The sequence below is a fragment of the Anguilla anguilla genome, chromosome 12 (assembly GCF_013347855.1).
Source record: "Anguilla anguilla isolate fAngAng1 chromosome 12, fAngAng1.pri, whole genome shotgun sequence".
Lineage (NCBI taxonomy): Eukaryota > Metazoa > Chordata > Actinopteri > Anguilliformes > Anguillidae > Anguilla > Anguilla anguilla.
The window spans coordinates 30,895,781-30,915,245 of NC_049212.1; the positions used below are offsets into that span (position 1 = coordinate 30,895,781).

General features: G+C 42.0%; 3 protein-coding genes across 5 annotated transcripts in view; 2 read left to right on the plus strand and 1 right to left on the minus strand.

Moving 5' to 3' along the window:
* The window catches only part of LOC118209303 (endonuclease domain-containing 1 protein-like), a 17,064-nt gene extending 14,886 nt beyond the window's left edge, over nucleotides 1–2,178 (plus strand). The window contains exon 4 of the mRNA XM_035384528.1: nucleotides 1,282–2,178. Within this exon, the coding sequence (XP_035240419.1) occupies nucleotides 1,282–1,670 (389 nt within the window). The 3' untranslated portion in view covers nucleotides 1,671–2,178. The remainder of the gene's footprint in view (nucleotides 1–1,281) is intronic.
* Nucleotides 1–19,465, minus strand: part of bace1 (beta-secretase 1) — a 130,752-nt gene that overhangs the window by 82,126 nt on the left and 29,161 nt on the right. The gene's annotated exons all lie outside the window — the stretch shown is intronic.
* On the plus strand, nucleotides 284–15,357 carry LOC118209306 (endonuclease domain-containing 1 protein-like). 2 transcript variants are annotated; one of them, XM_035384535.1, is made up of 5 exons: nucleotides 284–354; nucleotides 8,262–8,558; nucleotides 8,826–8,985; nucleotides 11,192–11,625; nucleotides 14,879–15,357. In XM_035384535.1, exons 2-4 carry the CDS (start codon nucleotides 8,262–8,264, stop codon nucleotides 11,578–11,580), a joined length of 846 nt encoding a protein of 281 aa, XP_035240426.1. In that variant the 5' UTR covers nucleotides 284–354; the 3' UTR covers nucleotides 11,581–11,625; nucleotides 14,879–15,357. The 2 variants fall into 2 exon arrangements, with proteins under 2 accessions (XP_035240426.1, XP_035240425.1); XM_035384534.1 differs by lacking the exon at nucleotides 14,879–15,357 and having other exon boundaries at nucleotides 11,192–11,804.

Sequence of the window (19,465 nt, forward strand, 5' to 3'; positions counted from 1 at the left end):
CAGGCAGGGAAACTAGTTTCTCTCTAGTTGCATTGAGGTCTTTTTGTATTTGTGGTGCAGTGGTTTCAAGATGGTTTCACAGAGCCTGTGAGGGGGAAGGGTGAAGGCGTTTGTTTATTTGATTTTGCGTTGCTGTGGGTGCCATCTCTCTCTCTCCATGCGACAAACAACAGTCCACTCCCCTAAACTTCAGCATCACCCTCCCAAGGGCGTGGCTTGAAGAAAGGGGTCAAAGAAGGATGTAAAAGGCTGTGAGGGGGGAGATTTTTGGCAGATTTTTGGAGACACACTTCTGATCAACACCAGCCTTTTTCTCTGAGTACCAACCCATTCCAACAGTGAGACCAAACAAAGGTGAGAAGCAGTGGGGGGGTTTCTTTTAGTGTCTGTATGATTAATTTTTCCTTTATATATTTAGATTCTTAGTAACATGCTCAGCTAGAGTTGTAACCCCTGGGCAGGGGGCACATATATAACCCAAAGAACCAGTAAGGTGCATAACACCTAGCTAACTGCAATTGTGTGAGAGGGAGCTCAAATAAACTTTACTCATATGTATTTTGAACCAAAAACTTGGGTCAATAGGTCGCTTTGAATTCTGTAGAATTTTTAAAATGAGTATAGATCTCACAGGAGCTTATAAAGGAGTTAGAATCAGAGCCCATTACCAGTGAAGTAAAGACCTGATCTCTATACTAGGGTTGGATCCACACTTAACATCAGTATTCACTCCCTTACATATAGAGCAGGCGAGATGTGTTAGATTGGGCCCTGGGAGTGGACTAAGGTGAGTGGGCTTGGGTAGCGGTCTATCTAGCGTAATTCTAGGGGGGGTCTTCAGCACAAAGCACTATTCGGATATAGTTGCTACAAATGCTATACTATGTATGGTAATCAGGTGCCCCTGATTACCGCCATAACATATGGGACAAAGACACATTTGTTCCCGATTTGGCTTTGTACGCCACAATTTGCTCAGACAAGCATTCAGTTCCGCTTTTTTTGCTGGTTTTTTATTCCAGCAGACCTGCCCAACTGGTAATTGGGTTTCTAAGAGTGAATTGAGTATGGTCAGCTGTGCATTGTGTTACTAATGCACTTCAAACCAGGTTTGTTGTCTTGAGAGCAGTACCCTGAGGTAGAACATTACAGTTGTGAAACGGATATTGAGTGAACGTACTTTTAAGAAAGCAGCATCCCCTAAAAATGATCCTCCATCTCTCTCTATATCGCTTATCTCTCTCTATCTCTCTCTCTCTCTGTGCTCCCCCCTTCCTGCAGGGGACAGCCGTCAGGCCACGTTCACACTCACCAACGTGGTGCCACAGAACCGCAATCTGAACAATGGTAACTGGAGCAAGTATGAGACGGATCTGCAAATAAACCTCACAAGGTGCTGGAAGGCCTACGTGCTGGTGGGCGCCATCCCTTCCAATAACACCTGGATCGGCATGAACAACACCAAGCGGGTCAACGTCCCCAAATACATCTGGAACGCCTACTGCTGCCTGGGCAAAAAGAGCCAGCCCCTCCATAGCGGGGGGGCCATAGCTCCTAACACTGACCCAACCCGTGTCAAGAGGCACACTCTCTCAGAGCTGAAACTGCTCCTGGGTCAGTACACCAACTCACCAGTGGAGGAGCTCTTTCACAACAACTGTGAAGCTTAGAGGAGTATGGTATGTTAGAGAGCTGTAGTCAGACACACCCCACACCCCACTCTTTATATGTTTCTGTGCCAGTTAACATATGAGAGTCATTTACTTCCCTGTAATTCCCATTGCCCATAAGCTTATTATCTAATACATGCACCAAAACTCACCTATTTGCACTTTAGGCATTTGGCTGATGCTTTAACCAAAGTGACTTAAAGAAAGGAGCACTTAATATGGTAAGAACAACCCCACTAGAAAAAGGCAACACTGTAATCTCACTCCCCATTCAGCTTTTAAATAATCAACATTGTTTAATTTCGATGTGGTTACAGCTACTGTAATAATGGAAGTAAAGACAAACTTCCGTGGGTCAATAACACATTTATTATGTAGCTAACCATGCCTGCTTCCACACACACACACACACACACACACACACACACACGCGCGCACACCTGTCCCTGGCTCTCATAAATGTCTGCGTGATTCTGCCATTCACAATAAAGGCTTAATTCTTCAGTAATCAGTCCCATCTTGTCTGATTGCATACGGGAATAAACAGGCAAAAGACACCATACGGTACAATAAAGCCACTGAGCTACATCAAAACTGAAGGATACCTATACAAGTCCCTGGAGTATGTTACTCTGAGTAGTATGCTGTGTAGACACACAGTCACCAAGTAATGACCCTGGATCCTTTAACATATGTTTGATGGATTTAAAATGACACTTGGTATTTGCAGGCCTCTAGCTCGTAGAGACTCACATTTGTAACTGACAATTCCTAGACCTCTGTATGGTGGCACCATCTATAGTGTCTATTACTGCCTTGGTTGGCTAATGTTAGCTAGCAGACTAGCGTTAGTTAATGATATTTAAAAGGCAGTGGCTCACATCATTTCTATCACAAACTCTCAGTGTGACACTGAAGTATAATTGCAGCGTTGCGATGGAAAAGAGGCCAGAGTTTGAACCAGGGCCTTTTACAAGAAGAATCACAATGGGCCCGTGAGAAAATTAAGAAAAGCTAAACACAACGGCAGAAAGGAAACAGGACAGCAGACAAAGAATACCATGTGGGGGGTTTATGAAGATTGTGAGGAGATTGAAATTGATACAATACAGACAATAAGTATTAGGCTGCCTGTGGTTAAAAAAAAATTATAGGTAGAGAAGAATTCAGGCAATTTATGCACATTTATTGAAAAACAAACCAAAGTACAAACTTTTTTTTCCCTCCCATTTCTACTTACAATTTTACTTAAAAATAATGTAAGGCACAACTTTCCTCAAAATAGCCTCCTTTGGCTTTAATGACAATTAAATAAATGATAGGAAGTCCATATCCATTCGTTCTGCACAGTGGGAGCTGGAGTGGTGGGAGGTGGGTGCAGTGCTAGTTGAATTCCACTGAATACAGTGAATCAGCAGCTCCGATCAGCTGGTCAAAAAGGAAGTGCATCTGCCATTTCCCAATCTTTCTTAGGTGTGTTGATGGTGAGTGGCCCACTGGGGACTTTCTTTATTTTTTGTTTCTGTCAGGACCACTGTAATCAAAGTAGATCTTTATTGACAATAAGGCAATACAGTTATGTTTGGTGGTATGGCTCTGTTCTGGAGCTCTCCCGCCAACCACGCAGCCCACGTGGATAAGGCCGGGAGGCCAGCAGCCAAACCCCCCTAGAGGAGTACACACAGAACAGATCCAGCAGCAAAGCAAGTTCTTAACAAATAGGGATGGAGCAATGCAATTTCTTAACACATAGGGATGGAGTAATACAAATTCTTAACACATAGGAATGGAGAAATGCAAATTCTTGAGAAAAAGAATTAGGTCAAAAAGGAAGTGCATCTGCCATTTCCTAATCTTTCTTAGTACAGTGCTCATGGTGCTTGGCCCACTGGAGACTTTCTTTTTTTTGTAAATGGCACATAGCAATGGCTTTTTCAGATACACATCCGTTTAGACCAAGAGATCGCAGTCCCCATTTCACTGCAGGCAGGGAAACTAGTTTCTCTCTAGTTGCATTGAGGTCTTTTTGTATTTGTGGTGCAGTGGTTTCAAGATGGTCTCTTTTGTTAGACAAGTTATTTGTCTTCTACCTTTTGATCTTCCTGGTCTTCTCCTTTTAACATTACTGCTCATCAGCTGGACAACTCTGAGTGTGTACCGAACGCTGCACCAGCAAATCTTAAGCTTCTTTGCAGTTTCTCACAGGGAATAACCTTTTTGGCACAATATGTTTACTAAGCCCAACACATCTAAGTCTAACGCCTTCTTCTTTGCCATATTTCCTGCAACTTTAGTGTCTACAGGCCAATGGTATTAGACTACCTGTGGTTATAAAAAACTTAAGGTAGATAAGATTTCACTCAGTTTAATCACCACTCTATCCCTATTATTCTTGGCAGAACTTGAAAAGACGTTTGTTATTCAATAAATGCACATACATTATTATTTATCATTTATTTTATTTATTTATATATAAATTATTTATTATTTAGAATTATTTTATATTATTTATAATTTATTATTATTTATAAGTGTTAGGCCACAGGTGGCCTAACACTTATAAATTAGAGCACTGCTGTCAGACTACTGTGTGTGTGTGTGCGTGCGTGCGTGCGTGCGTGTGTGTGCATGTATGCACCTCAGTCCAAAACAACACCACTCAGGCAATGCATCCCCGTTCCTGAAGTCTAATGCATACTATTCAAAAATCTCCATTATAGTATTTCTAAGTCTTTTCTGTTTGGTTTTTATACTGCGGCTGAAGGAGTTTTGAGGGGATGTTCACACAAAAATAGCAAATAATGCCAAACAGAGACAATAAAAAACTAGGATGCCTGTGACTCAGACAAGCGTTCAGTTCCGCTTTTTTTGCTGGTTTTTTATTCCAGCAGACCTGTCAAACTGGTTATTGGGTCTCTAAGAGTGAATTGAGTATGGTCAGCTGTGCATTGTGCTACTAATGCTATTCAAACCAGGTTTGTTGTCATGAGATCAGTACCTTGAGGTAGAATATCACAGTTGCAAAATGGATATTCAGAGAATGTACTTTTAAGAAAGCAGCATCCCCTAAAAATGATCCTCCATCTCTATATCTTTTATCTCTCTCTATCTCTCTCTCTCTCTGTGCTCCCCCTTTCCTGCAGGGGACAGCCGTCAGGCCACGTTCACACTCACCAACGTGGTGCCACAAACACCCAATCTGAACCAGAAGGCCTGGAATGATTATGAGACGTATCTGCAAAAAAACCTCAAAACGTGCTCGCAGGCCTACGTTCTGGTGGGCGCCATCCCTTCCGCTAACAACTGGATCATCAAGAACAACATCAAGTGGGTCAACATCCCCGACTACATCTGGAACGCCTACTGTTGCCTGGACAACAACGGCCGGCCCATCCGTAGCAGGGGGGCCACAGCTCCTAACACTGACCAGACCAGTGTCAACAGGTGCACTCTCTCAGAGCTGAAAGAGTTCCTGAGTCAGTACCAATCACCAGTGGGGCAGCTCTTTCTCAACAACTGTGGAGCTTAGAGGAGTATGGTATGTTAGAGAAGTGTAGTCAGACACACCCCACAGGGCATATTTCACTCTTTACATTTTTCTGTGCCAATTAACATACAAGAGTCATTTACTTCCCTGTAATTCCCATTGCCCATAAGCTTATTATCTAATACATGCACCAAATCTCACCTATTTGCACTTTAGGCATTTGGCTGATGTTTTTAGCCAAAGTGACTTAAAGAAAGGAGAAAAGGGCAACACTGCAATCTCACAAGTTCTCCCCATTCAGCTCTTAAATAATCAGCATTGTTTAATTTCGATGTGTTTACAGCTACTGTAATAACGGAAGTAAAGACAAACTTCCATGGGTCAATAACACCATTTATTATGTAGCTAACCATGCCTGCTTCCACAAGCACACACACACACACGCGCGCGCACACCTGTCCCTGGCTCTCATAAATGTCTGCGTGATTCTGCCATTCACAATAAAGGCTTATTCATCAGAAATCAGTCCCATCTTGTCTGATTGCATACCGGAATAATTAGGCAAATGACACCATACGGTACATTAAGACACTGAGCTACATCAAAACTGAAGGATACCTATACAAGTCCCTGGAGTATGTTACTCTGAGTAGTATGCTGTGTAGACATACAGTCACCAAGCAATGACCCTGGATCCTTTGACATATGTTTGATGGATTTAAAATGACACTTGGTATTTGCAGGCCTCTAGCTCGTAGAGACTCACGTTTGTAACTGACAATTCCTAGACCACTGTATGGTGGCACCATCTAATGTGTCTCCTACTGCCTTGGGTAGCTAATGTTAGCTAGCAGGCTAGCGTTAGTTAATGATATTTAAAAGGCAGTGGCTCACATCATTTCTATCACAAACTCTCAGTGTGACACTGAAGTATAATTGCAGCGTTGCGATGGAAAAGAGGCCAGAGTTTGAACCAGGGCCTTTTACAGGAAGAACCACAATGGGCCCGTGAGAAAACGAAGATGCAAAGAAAAGCCAAACACAACGGCAGAAAGGAAACAGGACAGCAGAAAAAGAATACCATGTGGGGGGTTTATGAAGATTGTGAGGAGATTGAAATTGATATAATACAGACAATAAGTATTAGGCTGCCTGTGGTTAAAAAAAAAAAAATTAGGTAGAGAAGGATTCAGACAATTTGTGCACATTTATTGAAAAACAACCCAAAGTGCAAACTTTTTTTCTCCAATTTCTACTTACAATTTTACTTAAAAATAATGAATAAATGTAAAGACACAACTTTCCTCAAAATAGCCTCCTTTGGCTTTAATGACAATTAAGTAAATTATAGGCAGTCCATATCCATTCGTTCTGCACGGTGGGAGCTGGAGTGGTGGGAGGTGGGTGTAGTGCTAGTTGAATTCCACTGAATACAGTGAATCAGCAGCTATGATCAGCTGGTCATAAAGGAAGTGCATCTGCCATTTCCCAATCAAAGTTGTGTTGATGGTGCTTGGCCCACTGGAGTCTTTCTTTCTTGTTAACGGCACATATCAAGGGCTTTTTCAGATACACATCCGTTTAGATCAAGAGATCGCAGTCCCCATTTCACTGCAGGCAGGGAAACTAGTTTCTCTCTAGTTGCATTGAGGTCTTTTTGTATTTGTGGTGCAGTGGTTTCAAGATGGTTTCACAGAGCCTGTGAGGGGGAAGGGTGAAGGCGTTTGTTTATTTGATTTTGTGTTGCTGTGGGTGCCATCTCTCTCTCCATGCAGCAAACAATAGTCCACTCCCCTAAACTTCAGCATCACCCGCCCAAGGGCGTGGCTTGAAGAAAGGGGTCAAGGAAGGATGTAAAAGGCTGTGAGGGGGGAGATTTTTGGCAGATTTTTGGAGACACACTTCTGATCAACACCAGCCTTTTTCTCTGAGTACCAACCCATTCCAACAGTGAGACCAACAAAGGTGAGAAACAGTGGGGGGTTTTCTTTTAGTGTCTGTATGATTACTTTTTCCTTTATATATTTAGATTCTCAGTAACATGCTCAGCTAGAGTTATAACCCCTGGGCAGGGGGCACATATATAACCCAAAGAACCAGTAAGGTGCATAACACCTAGCTAACTGCAATTGTGTGAGAGGGAGCTCAAATAAACTTTACTCATATGTATTTCGAACCAAAAACTTGGGCCAATAGGTCGCTTTGAATTCTGTAGAATTTTTAAAATGAGTATAGATTTCACAGGAGCTTATAAAGGAGTTAGAAGCAGAGCCCATTACCAGTGAAATAAAGACCTGATCTCTATACTAGGGTTGGATCCACACTTAACATCAGTATTCACTCCCTTACATATAGAGCAGGCGAGATGTGTTAGATTGGGCCCTGGGAGTGGACTAAGGTGAGTCGGCTTGGGTAGCGGTCTATCTAGCGTGAGGGGTCTTCAGCACAAAGCACTATTCGGATATAGTTGCTACACATGGTATACTATGTATGGTAATCAGGGGTAATGTATAACATTACCCCTGATTACCGCCATAACATATGGGACAAAGACACATTTGTTCCCGATTTGGCTTTGTACTCCACAATTTTTAATGTGTAACCAAACAATTCACATGTGGTTCAAGTGTAGATTCTCAGCTTTGGGGGCTATGTATAAAAAGTGGTATAATTTCTACATGGTGAAACCAAACTGTATAAAAATATCCTTTAATTAAAGCTGAGCATCTGCTTTGTCGCAAATATTATGAAGGGCACCATTTACAATTATATATTAATAAGATAAAAAATGAAACATTTTCTATGAATGGTCCTTCCTAATCAGTACATGACAAATACACATACGTATGCACATATCTACACACAAACACATGTATGCACATACGCAGATGCACATATACACACATACAGTCATATAGACTTACACACACACACAAACATCTTTATACACAAACACACACATACACACACACAAGCAAGCATACATCTACACACACATTTGTTTGTACGCAAGCCAAAATGTGGCTACCTGCTGTGGAACTGTGTGCTACAGGTAAAGTGCTCAGAATTCTGCTAAACTGGTTCTCTGAATTCCACTGGCTCAGATGCAGGTCTTGGCAGCATTGTGCTTCCTTGTCTTGGCACACCTGCCCCCCCTGAGGGGGGAGGTAGTAGAAAGCTTCAAGAAGGGCCCGCACTGCCTGGACTTCTTCTACAAGGGCATGGTGCCCAAGTGGAACGTGCCCAAGCGTCACACCGTCTATTTGTGTCAGCGCTTCAACAACCGCTACCACTTCGCCACGCTGTACAACACGGACCACCGCATCGCCATCTACTCCGCCTACCGCTTTCAGACCGGAGACGACGGCGGTCGCGAGGATTACTGGTATATAGAGCCACAGGTGAGTACTGAGGAAGACTTACGGTGACCTTCCTCCCCAAGTACTTTAGCAGCTCTGCTGCAGCGTCACACTCCTCTCTGTGATATTTTCATGAGCATCACACTCCTGGTGGTGGATTCAACACCAAGAGCCTCATTTATCTGAAGAAATGGCTTTGCAGATTACCAGACACCATCTCAAACACACGCACACACGCACACACACACACACACACACACACACACACACACATACACACAGTTGTCTGACTGCAGAGCTGTTTCACAGCTTGTGAACATGAGCTGGAATGCAGAGATGGAGGATGAGAGGATGCTCAGAAACGAAGACAACATTAACGTGGACTTCGGTAAGAAGCAGGCTCTCGATGAGGACTACAGAGGGTCTATCTATGACCGTGGGCACCTCAATCCAAATGGACACCACACAGGTAATGCATCCTCATACCTTGGGTCTAATGCTAGGGAGGTCAAACCTGTTTTGGCGATCTTTCAGAAAACATATTTTGACAGTTTATTCTTCATGCATAATGTCATAAATGATACAGCACAGTGAAATAACAACATATAAATCGCTAATTTGCCAGAATATAACTGTTGTTTCCTATAATACGATTTTAAAAATTAGCTGCTTCGCTCCGCATGTAATCACTGTCGTTGGAGGAAAACGCATCATCACCTGTGCGAATTTTGGGGGTGGGGTTATCCATGTTCCTTCAACAACATGAACCAATATTTTGTGGTATCCGTACAGTAAAACAAATATACTGTACGCAGTGACTGGTATATATTGTTATGGGATGCGTCATTTAATGAAAAGTGTGTACCATCTCGGCCAGGTCCTCACTGTAAAAGAGAATGTGTTCTCAATGACCTATCTGGTTAAATTAAGGTAATGAATGAATTAATGAATGAATGAATGACTCTCAAAACGCAATATGTGCCAAAATGTCTCAGTTTCAAACAGAGGCCCCGTGGCTTCAAAATTCCATTGCAGTTGGGGACTGGAATCGACCAGGCTCATGTCCCCATTTTCACCCTAATAAAAACAAAACACCCATTCGTAAAACTAAAATCCTTTATACCATACTGTAAACACCATCTTGGAGAAAAAATATATGTAAAAATATTATACATGTAAACTGGCAACAGGTCATAGCTAACTGTGGCTATTCGAACTGTTGGAGATTTGGAATCCATAGACAGCGTATGTCTCATTTTAAACGTAATTACAAAAAACGCCCATTCGTAAACCTCAAATGTACATAAGGCGTTGACGAAGACGTGCATGTAAGGATTGTGTTGTTCAAACGAGTTTTCCTGGTGACTTGGCCACCAGAATTAATACACTGGCAGCACGTTATAGGTGCCAATGGAATACTATTCTATCTGCAGTGGATTCGGATTCCAGAGGGCTGTGCATGTCTCCTTTGCACCGTAATTACTAAAAACACCCATTCGTAAAACTCAAACGCTTTATACCACAATGTAGATAAGACCTTGACAAAGAAATGCATATTAAAATATCATTGTTCAATCAAGGCTTAGCTGTCTAGACATGCCAGAAAACATTTCATAGGGCCTCTTCATCGGCATAATTTGGACAAATCGGAATTGAACAGTCAGGATGATGTCAAGACAGGGATTGGCTACAATTTGACTAACATTTCATTTCAGCAAAACAAAATCCCTTCTGGGGTTATTTTGATAGCGAGGGTTGTTTTTTTTTTTTGGTGCCAGATTGCTTCTGAAATGGCCCTCAGGACGCTGGCAGCTGTAACGTTTTGAGGACACCTATATGAACATATCAATAACTAATAACCAATTCATATTTTAAACATTTCACAGTGAGTTTTTCTTGTGGTGAACTGAGTAATAATGCCTTCAATGTGGTTAGATTTTTTATAATGACCCCATTCATTTTGGTGAAGCATTAAGTGCAGGCACAAATGCTCATAAAGAGTCAAGTTTCCTGATTTCTAAAGTAAAAAAATAATATCACTGAACTATCAGGGCCCTCTTGAAATGATTTAATTGCTCTATCTACTCCAATTTTGTATATTTCCTTGTCAAATTACCTGTTTAACTGAACCCAGATGCCAATTTTGTTTTATGTTTGTACATGGAACTCCCATTGTGATAACATTGCAGGCAGAACGTTCAACCTCCCTACTAATGCATACTATTCAAAAATCTCCATTATAGTCTTTCTCTGTATGTTCTGTTTGGTTTTAATGCTGCGACTGAAGGAGTTCTGAGGGGATGTTCACACAAAAATAGCAAATAATGCCAAACAGAGACAATAAGAAAACTAGGATGCCTGTGACTAAGACAGGCGTTCAGTTCCACTTTACCTGCTGGTTTTTTATTCCAGCAGACCTGCCAAACTGGTTATTGGGTCTCTAAGAGTGAATTGAGTATGGTCAGCTGTGCATTGTGTTACTAATGCAATTCAAACCAGGTTTGTTGTCTTGAGAGCAGTACCCTGAGGTAGAACATCACAGTTGTGAAACGGATATTGAGTGAACGTACTTTTAAGAAAGCAGCATCCCCTAAAAATGATCCTCCATCTCTCTCTATATCTTTTATCTCTCTATCACTCTCTCTCTCTCTCTCTGTGCTCCACCCTTCCTGCAGAGGACAGTCGTACTGCCACGTTCACACTCACCAACGTGGTGCCACAGAACCGCGATCTGAACCAGAGGGTCTGGAACGAGTATGAGACGGATCTGCAAGGAGACCTCAGAAAGTGCACGCAGGCCTACGTGCTGGTGGGCGCCATCCCTTCCGCTGACAACTGGATCGTCAAGAACAACATCAAGCGGGTCAACATCCCCGACCGCATCTGGAATGCCTACTGCTGCCTGGGCAACAACGGCCGGCCCCTTGATAGCGGGGGGGCCATAGCTCTTAACACTGACCAGTCCCGTGTCAAGAGGCACACTCTCTCAGAGCTGAAACTGCTCCTGGGTCAGTACACCAAATCACCAGTGGGGGAGCTCTTTCACAACAACTGTGAAGCTTAGAGAGGTATGGTATGTTAGAGAGCTGTAGTCAGACACACCCCACACCCCACTCTTTATATGTTTCTGTGCCAATTAACAAACAAGAGTCATTTACTTCCCTGTAATTCCCATTGTCCATAAGCTTATTATCTAATACATGCACCAAAACTCACCTATTTGGCATTTGACTGATGCTTTAACCAAAGTGACTTAAAGAAAGAAGCACTTAATATGGTAAGAATACCCCCACTAGAAAAAGGCCACATTGCAATCTCACAAGTTCTCCCCATTCAGCTCTTAAATAATCAACATTGTTTAATTTTGATGTGGTTATAGCTACTGTAATAATGTAAGTAAAGACAAACTTCTGTGGGTCAATAACACCATTTATTATGTAGCTAACCATGCCTGCTTCCACACACACACACACACACACACACACACACACACACACACACATGCGCGCACGCAAACACCTGTCCCTGGCTCTCATAAATGTCTGCATGATTCTGCCATTCACAATAAAGGCTTAATTAATCAGTAATCAGTCCCATCTTGTCTGATTGCATACGGGAATAAACAGGCAAAAGACACCATACGGTACAATAAAGCCACTGAGCTACATCAAAACTGAAGGATACCTATACAAGTCCCTGGAGTATGTTACTCTGAGTAGTATGCTGTGTAGACACACAGTCACCAAGCAATGACCCTGGATCCTTTAACATATGTCTGATGGATTTATAGTGACACTTGGTATTTGCAGGCCTCTAGCTCGTAGAGACTCACGTTTGTAACTGACAATTCCTAGACCGCTGTATGGTGGCACCATCTAACGTGTCTCCTACTGCCTTGGGTAGCTAATGTTAGCTAGCAGACTAGCGTTAGTTAATGATATTTAAAAGGCAGTGGCTGAGATCATTTATATCACAAACTCTCAATGTGACACTGAAGTATAATTGCAGCGTTGCGATGGAAAGAGGCCAGAGTTTGAACCAGGGCCATTTACAGGAAGAACCACAATGGGCCCGTGAGAAAACGAAGATGCAAAGAAAAGCCAAACACAACGGCAGAAAGGAAACAGGACAGCAGACAAAGAATACCATGTGGGGGGTTTATGAAGATTGTGAGGAGATTGAAATTGATACAATACAGACAATAAGTATTAGGCTTATGTGGTTAAAAAAAGAATTTAGGTAGAGAAGAATTCAGACAATTTATGCACATTTATTGAAAAACAACCCAAAGTGCAAACTTTATTTTCTCCAATTTCTACTTACAATTTTACTTAAAAATAATGTAAGACACAACTTTCCTCAAAATAGCCTCCTTTGGCATTAATGACAATTAAATAAATGATAGGAAGTCCATATCCATTCGTTCTGCACAGTGGGAGCTGGAGTGGTGGGAGGGAGGTGCAGTGCTAGTTGAATTCCACTGAATACAGTGAATCGGCAGCTATGATCAGCTGGTCAAAAAGAAAGTGCATCTGCCATTTCCCAATCAAAGTTGTGAATGGTGCTTGGCCCAATGGAGTCTTTCTTTCTTGTTAACGGCACATAGCAATGGCTCTTTCAGATACACATCCGTTTAGACCAAGAGATCGCAGTCCCCATTTCACTGCAGGCAGGGAAACTAGTTTCTCTCTAGTTGCATTGAGGTCATTTTGTATTTGTGGTGCAGTGGTTTCAAGATGGTTTCACAGAGCCTGTGAGGGGGAAGGGTGAAGGCGTTTGTTCATTTGGTTTTGTGTTGCTGTGGGTGCCATCTCTCTCTCTCCATGCGACAAACAACAGTCCACTCCCCTAAACTTCAGCATCACCCTCCCAAGGGCGTGGCTTGAAGAAAGGGGTCAAGGAAGGATGTAAAAGGCTGTGAGGGGGGAGATTTTTGGCAGATTTTTGGAGACACACTTCTGATCAACACCAGCCTTTTTCTCTGAGTACCAACCCATTCCAACAGTGAGACCAAACAAAGGTGAGAAACAGTGGGGGGTTTTCTTTTAGTGTCTGTATGATTAATTTTTCCTTTATATATTTAGATTCCTAGTAACATGCTCAGCTAGAGTTATAACCCCTGGGCAGGGGGCACATATATAACCCAAAGAACCAGTAAGGTGCATAACACCTAGCTAACTGCAATTGTGTGAGAGGGAGCTCAAATAAACTTTACTCATATGTATTTTGAACCAAAAACTTGGGTCAATAGGTCGCTTTGAATTCTGTAGAATTTTTTAAATGAGTATAGATCTCACAGGTGCTTATAAAGGAGTTAGAAGCAGAGCCCATTACCAGTGAAGTAAAGACCTGATCTCTATACTAGGGTTGGATCCACACTTAACATCAGTATTCACTCCTCTACATGTAGAGCATGCGAGATGTGTTAGATTGGGCCCTGGGAGTGGACTAAGGTGAGTCGGCTTGGGTAGCGGTCTATCTAGCGTGATTCAAGGAGGGGTCTTCAGCACAAAGCACTATTCGGATATAGTTGCTACAAATGCTATACTATGTATGATAATCAGGTACCCCTGATTACCGCCATAACATATGGGACAAAGACACATTTGTTCCCGATTTGGCTTTGTACGCCACAATTTGCTCAGACAAGCATTCAGTTCCGCTTTTTTTGCTGGTTTTTTATTCCAGCAGACCTGCCCAACTGGTAATTGGGTCTCTAAGAGTGAATTCAGTATGGTCAGCTGTGCATTGTGTTACTAATGCACTTCAAACCAGGTTTGTTGTCTTGAGAGCAGTACCCTGAGGTAGAACATTACAGTTGTGAAACGGATATTGAGTGAATGTACTTTTAAGAAAGCAGCATCCCCTAAAAATGATCTTCCGTCTCTCTCTATATCGCTTATCTCTCTCTATCTCTCTCTCTCTCTGTGCTCCGCCCTTCCTGCAGGGGACAGCCGTCAGGCCACGTTCACACTCACCAACGTGGTGCCACAGAACCGCAAGCTGAACAATGGTAGCTGGAGCAAGTATGAGACGGATCTGCAAATAAACCTCACAAGGTGCTCGAAGGCCTACGTGCTGGTGGGCGCCATCCCTTCCAATAACACCTGGATCGGCGAGCGGGTCAACGTCCCCAAATACATCTGGAACGCCTACTGCTGCCTGGGCAAAAAGAGCCAGCCCCTCCATAGCGGGGGGGCCATAGCTCTTAACACTGACCCAACCCGTGTCAAGAGGCACACTCTCTCAGAGCTGAAACTGCTCCTGGGTCAGTACACCAACTCACCAGTGGAGGAGCTCTTTCACAACAACTGTGAAGCTTAGAGGAGTATGGTATGTTAGAGAAGTGTAGTCAGACACACCCCACACCCCACTCTTTATATGTTTCTGTGCCAATTAACATATGAGAGTCATTTACTTCCCTGTAATTCCCATTGCCCATAAGCTTATTATCTAATACATGCACCAAAACTCACCTATTTGCACTTTAGGCATTTGGCTGATGCTTTTACCCAAAGTGACTTAAAGAAAGGAGCACTTAATATGGTAAGAACACCCCACTAGAAAAAGGCAACACTGCAATCTCACAAGTTCTCCCCATTCAGCTCTTAAATAATCAACATTGTTTAATTTCAATGTGGTTATAGCTACTGTAATAATGGAAGTAAAGACAAACTTCCGTGGGTCAATAACACCATTTATTATGTAGATAACCATGCCTGCTTCCATAAGCACACACACACACACACACACACACATGCGCGCACGCACACCTGTCCCTGGCTCTCATAAATGTCTGCGTGATTCTGCCATTCACAATAAAGGCTTAATTCTTCAGTAATCAGTCCCATCTTGTCTGATTGCATAAGGGAATAAACAGGCAAATGACACCATACGGTACAATAAAGCCACTGAGCTACATCAAAACTGAAGGATACATATACAAGTCCCTGGAGTATGTTACTCTGAGTAGTATGCTGTGTAGACACACCGTCACCAAGCAATGACCCTGGATCCTTTAACATATGTCTGATGGATTTAAAATGACACTTGGTATTTGCAGGCCTCTAGCTCGTAGAGACTCACATTTGTAACTGACAATTCCTAGACCGCTGTATGGTGGCGCCATCTAACGTGTCTCCTACTGCCTTGGGTAGCTAATGTTAGCTAGCAGGCTAGCATTAGTTAATGATATTTAAAAGGCAGTGGCTGACATTATTTCTGTCACAAACTCTCAGTGTGACACTGAAGTATAATTGCAGCGTTGCGATGGAAAAGAGGCCAGAGTTTGAACCAGGGCCATTTACAGGAAGAACCACAATGGGCCTGTGAGAAAATTAAGAAAAGCCAAACACAACGGCAGAAAGGAAACAGGACTGTAGATGAAGAAAACCACGTGGGGCGTTTATGAAGATTGAGAGGAGATTGAAATGGATACAATACACGCAATAAGTATTAGGCTGCCTGTGGTCTTTTAAAAAAAAATTTAGGTAGAGAAGAATTCAGTTAATTTATGCACATTTAAAAAACAATTTGAAAAAACATTTGAAAAACAAACCAAAGGGCAAACATTTTTTTTCCAATGTCTACTTACAATAACACAAAAAGATGAGTTTTACTTAAAAATAAACTAAGACACAACTCTCCTCATAGAAATAGCCTTCTTGGGCTTTAATTACAATTAAATTAATTATTGGAAGTCTCAAACTTTTCCCCTCCTAATTTGTAGGTGCCCCTATGAAGATTCTAGGGGTGATGCGTGATGAAGAACTGAATTGGAGATGCTTTAAAAAATTATTGTATGCATCTAACTGAAACTGTTAGGTTTCTCTGCAGAAATCGACACTGGAAGACGAAGAAGCAGCTCAAGCAACTATAAACAGATAGAACCACATATTCATCAACCACACGGTGCAGCAGGGTGGAAATGACTGCCATCTCGCTTGATTGTGTTCCACTGCAACCATAGACCCGCTGTCAGCCGCCCATACCAAGAGGACCCAGCACTGCTATGCTGAAATGTAGATGGCACTATCTCTCCCGACATTAAACAAGACTGGCCCAGTACTCTTAGTCCATCCAGGCCAAGTCTCATACTGTGACGATAACCTATTTTGGCCTTAGTCAGTACTTAGACATGGGTGCATGTTTCTGTCTTTTTTTTACATTTAACTGGAATGTAACAGAAGTGTTGGGAATGCAGATCTGGTGACGAAGATGATACAATTACAGATAGCAGGCTATTAAGTTAGCAATGCACAATCCTATTTGTAACTATAGCTCCTATTTGTAACTATGTCCTGAGCTATGTCAGGGGCGACATAGCTCAGGACATAAGAACGGTTGTCTGGCAGTCGGAGGGTTGCCGGTTCGATCCCCGCCCTGGGTGTGTCGAAGTGTCCCTGAGCAAGACACCTAACCCCTAACTGCTCTGGTGAGTGAGAGGCATCAACTGTAAAGCGCTTTGGATAAAAGTGCTATATAAATGCAGTCAATTTACCATTTATAGCTAAAAGTAAACTAACTCAACTCCCTATCTAGCATGCTATCTCCTACTGCCTTGGGTAGCTAATGTTAACTAGCAATAGTTAATGATATTTAAAACGCAGAGGCACACATCATTTCTATCACAACCTATCAGTGACACTGAAGTATAATTACAGGGTTGTGATGGAAAAGAGGCCTGAGTTTGAACCAGGGCCTTTAAAAAGTGATTATCTCCATAAATGGCCAAACACAGAGGAGGAAGAAGAACCGGCAGTGGACGAAGCTAAGCAGAAGGCAGAAGTCATGAAAGCATCTGCGCATCTTGAGAAGGAACAACACAGTGGCTGTGCTCCTTCCAGAGAAGAACCACAAGTGGCCAGTGTGAAAATGAAGATAAGAAAAGCACAGAAAAGCCAACTGCAGGGGCGTTAGATTGTGAGGAGATGGAACTTGATACAATACAGGCAATAAGTATTAGGCTGCCTGTGGTTTTTTATTTATTTTTTGTTTTAGGTAGAAAAGAACACAGTTAATTTGTGCACATTTAAAAAAACAATTAGAAAAAAACATTTGAAAAACAAACCCAAGTGCAAATCTTTTTTCTTCCAATTTTCAATACTTACGATACCACAAAAAGATGAGTTTTACTAGCCTCCATTGGCTTTAATTACAATTAAATAAATTATTGGAAGTCTATCCATTCGTTTTGCACAGTGGGAGCTCAAATGGTGGGAGGGGGGTGGAACGTTAGTTAAATTTCACTGAATACAGTGAATCAGCAGCTATGATCAGCTGGTCAAAAAGGAAGTGTATCTGCCATTTCCCAATCTTTCTTAGTCGTGTTGATGGTGCTTGGCCCACTGGAGTCTTTTTTTCTTGTTAACAGCACATATCAAGGGCTCTTTCAGATACACATCCGTTTAGACCAAGAGGTCGTAGTCCCCATTTCACTGTAGTCAGGGAAACAAGTTTCTAGCTAGTTGCATTAATTTCTTCCTGTAGTTGTGGTGCAGTTTTAAGATGGTTTCTTTTGCTAAACATCACAAGTCATTTTTATTCTGCCCTTTGATATACCTGGTCTTCTCCTGATAACATGACAGCTGGGCCCCTCTGTTCCTGGTACCATCTAATGTGGAGTAAGACTAACAGACTGAAGAAAAAATAAAAAATATTTAAGAACCCTTGAACTTTTCCCCTTCTATTTCTTAGGTGCCCCTATGAAGATTCTAGTGGTGACGCATGGTGAAGAACTGAATTGGAGATGCTTTAACAAATTATTGTGTGAGTCTAACTGAAACTGTTAAGTTTCTCTGCAGATATCGACACAGGAAGACGAAGAAGCAGCTCAAGCAACTATAAACAGATAGAACCACAAGCGGCCAGTGTGAAAATGAAGATAAGAAATGCACAGAAAAGCCAACTGCAAGGGCATTCGATTGTGAGGAGATTGAAATTGATACAATACAGGCAGTAAGTATTAGGCTGCCTGTGTTTTGTTTTTTAATTTTATGTTAGGTAGAAAAGAATTCAGTTAAATTATGCACATTTAAAAAACAAATTGAAAAAAACATTTTACAAACAAACCAAACATTTTTTTCCAATTTCCAGTTTCCAATAGTTACAATAAAACAAAAAGATCCGTTTTACTTTAAAAAAAAAAAACTAAGGCACAACTCTCCTCAAAATAGCCTCCTTTGGCTTTAATGACAATTAAATAAATTATAGGAAGTCTATCCACAGTGGGAGCTGGAGAGGTGAGAGGGAGGTAGAGCGCTAGCTAAACTTGTGAACAGTACTACAGTGAATCAGCAACTACGATCTGCTGGTCATAAAGTAAGTGTATCTGCCATTTCCCAGTCTTTCTTAGTACAGTGCTCATGGTGCTTGGCCCACTGGAGACTTTCTTTCTTGTTAACGGCACATAGCAATGGCTTTTTCAGATACACATCCGTTTAGACCAAGAGATCGTAGTCCCCATTTCACTGCAGGCAGGGAAACTAGTTTCTCTCTAGTTGCATTGAGGTCTTTTTGTATTTGTGGTGCAGTGGTTTCAAGTTATTTGTCTTCTACCTTTTGATCTTCCTGGACTTCTCCTTTTAACATTACTGCTCATCAGCTGGACAACTCTGACTGTGTACCAAACGCTGCACCAGGAAATCTTAAGCTTCTTTGCAGTTTCTCACAGGGAATAACCTTTTTGGCACAATATGTTTACTTAGCCCAACACATCTAAGTCTAACGCCTTTTTCTTTGCCATATTTCCTGAAACTTTAGTGTCTATTTTACTCGCCCTACAGGCCAATGGTATAGGCTACCTGTGGTCTTAAAAAACTTAAGGTAGATAAGACTTTACTCAATTTAATCACCACTCTATCTCCCTCCCACCCCTCCACCTCGAACTTTGCAAAATGATTGGATAGATTTCTGGAATCTGGCCTAACACCTTTGGACTGTACTGTATG

Bases quoted from the DNA above. Each gene is read 5' to 3' on its own strand.
- LOC118209306 (XM_035384535.1), top strand. From the start codon at position 8,262: ATGCAGGTCTTGGCAGCATTGTGCTTCCTTGTCTTGGCACACCTGCCC. The intron at 8,559-8,825 runs GTGAGTACTGAG...GCTGTTTCACAG, and splicing joins ACTGGTATATAGAGCCACAG to CTTGTGAACATGAGCTGGAA. The intron at 8,986-11,191 runs GTAATGCATCCT...CCCTTCCTGCAG, and splicing joins TCCAAATGGACACCACACAG to AGGACAGTCGTACTGCCACG.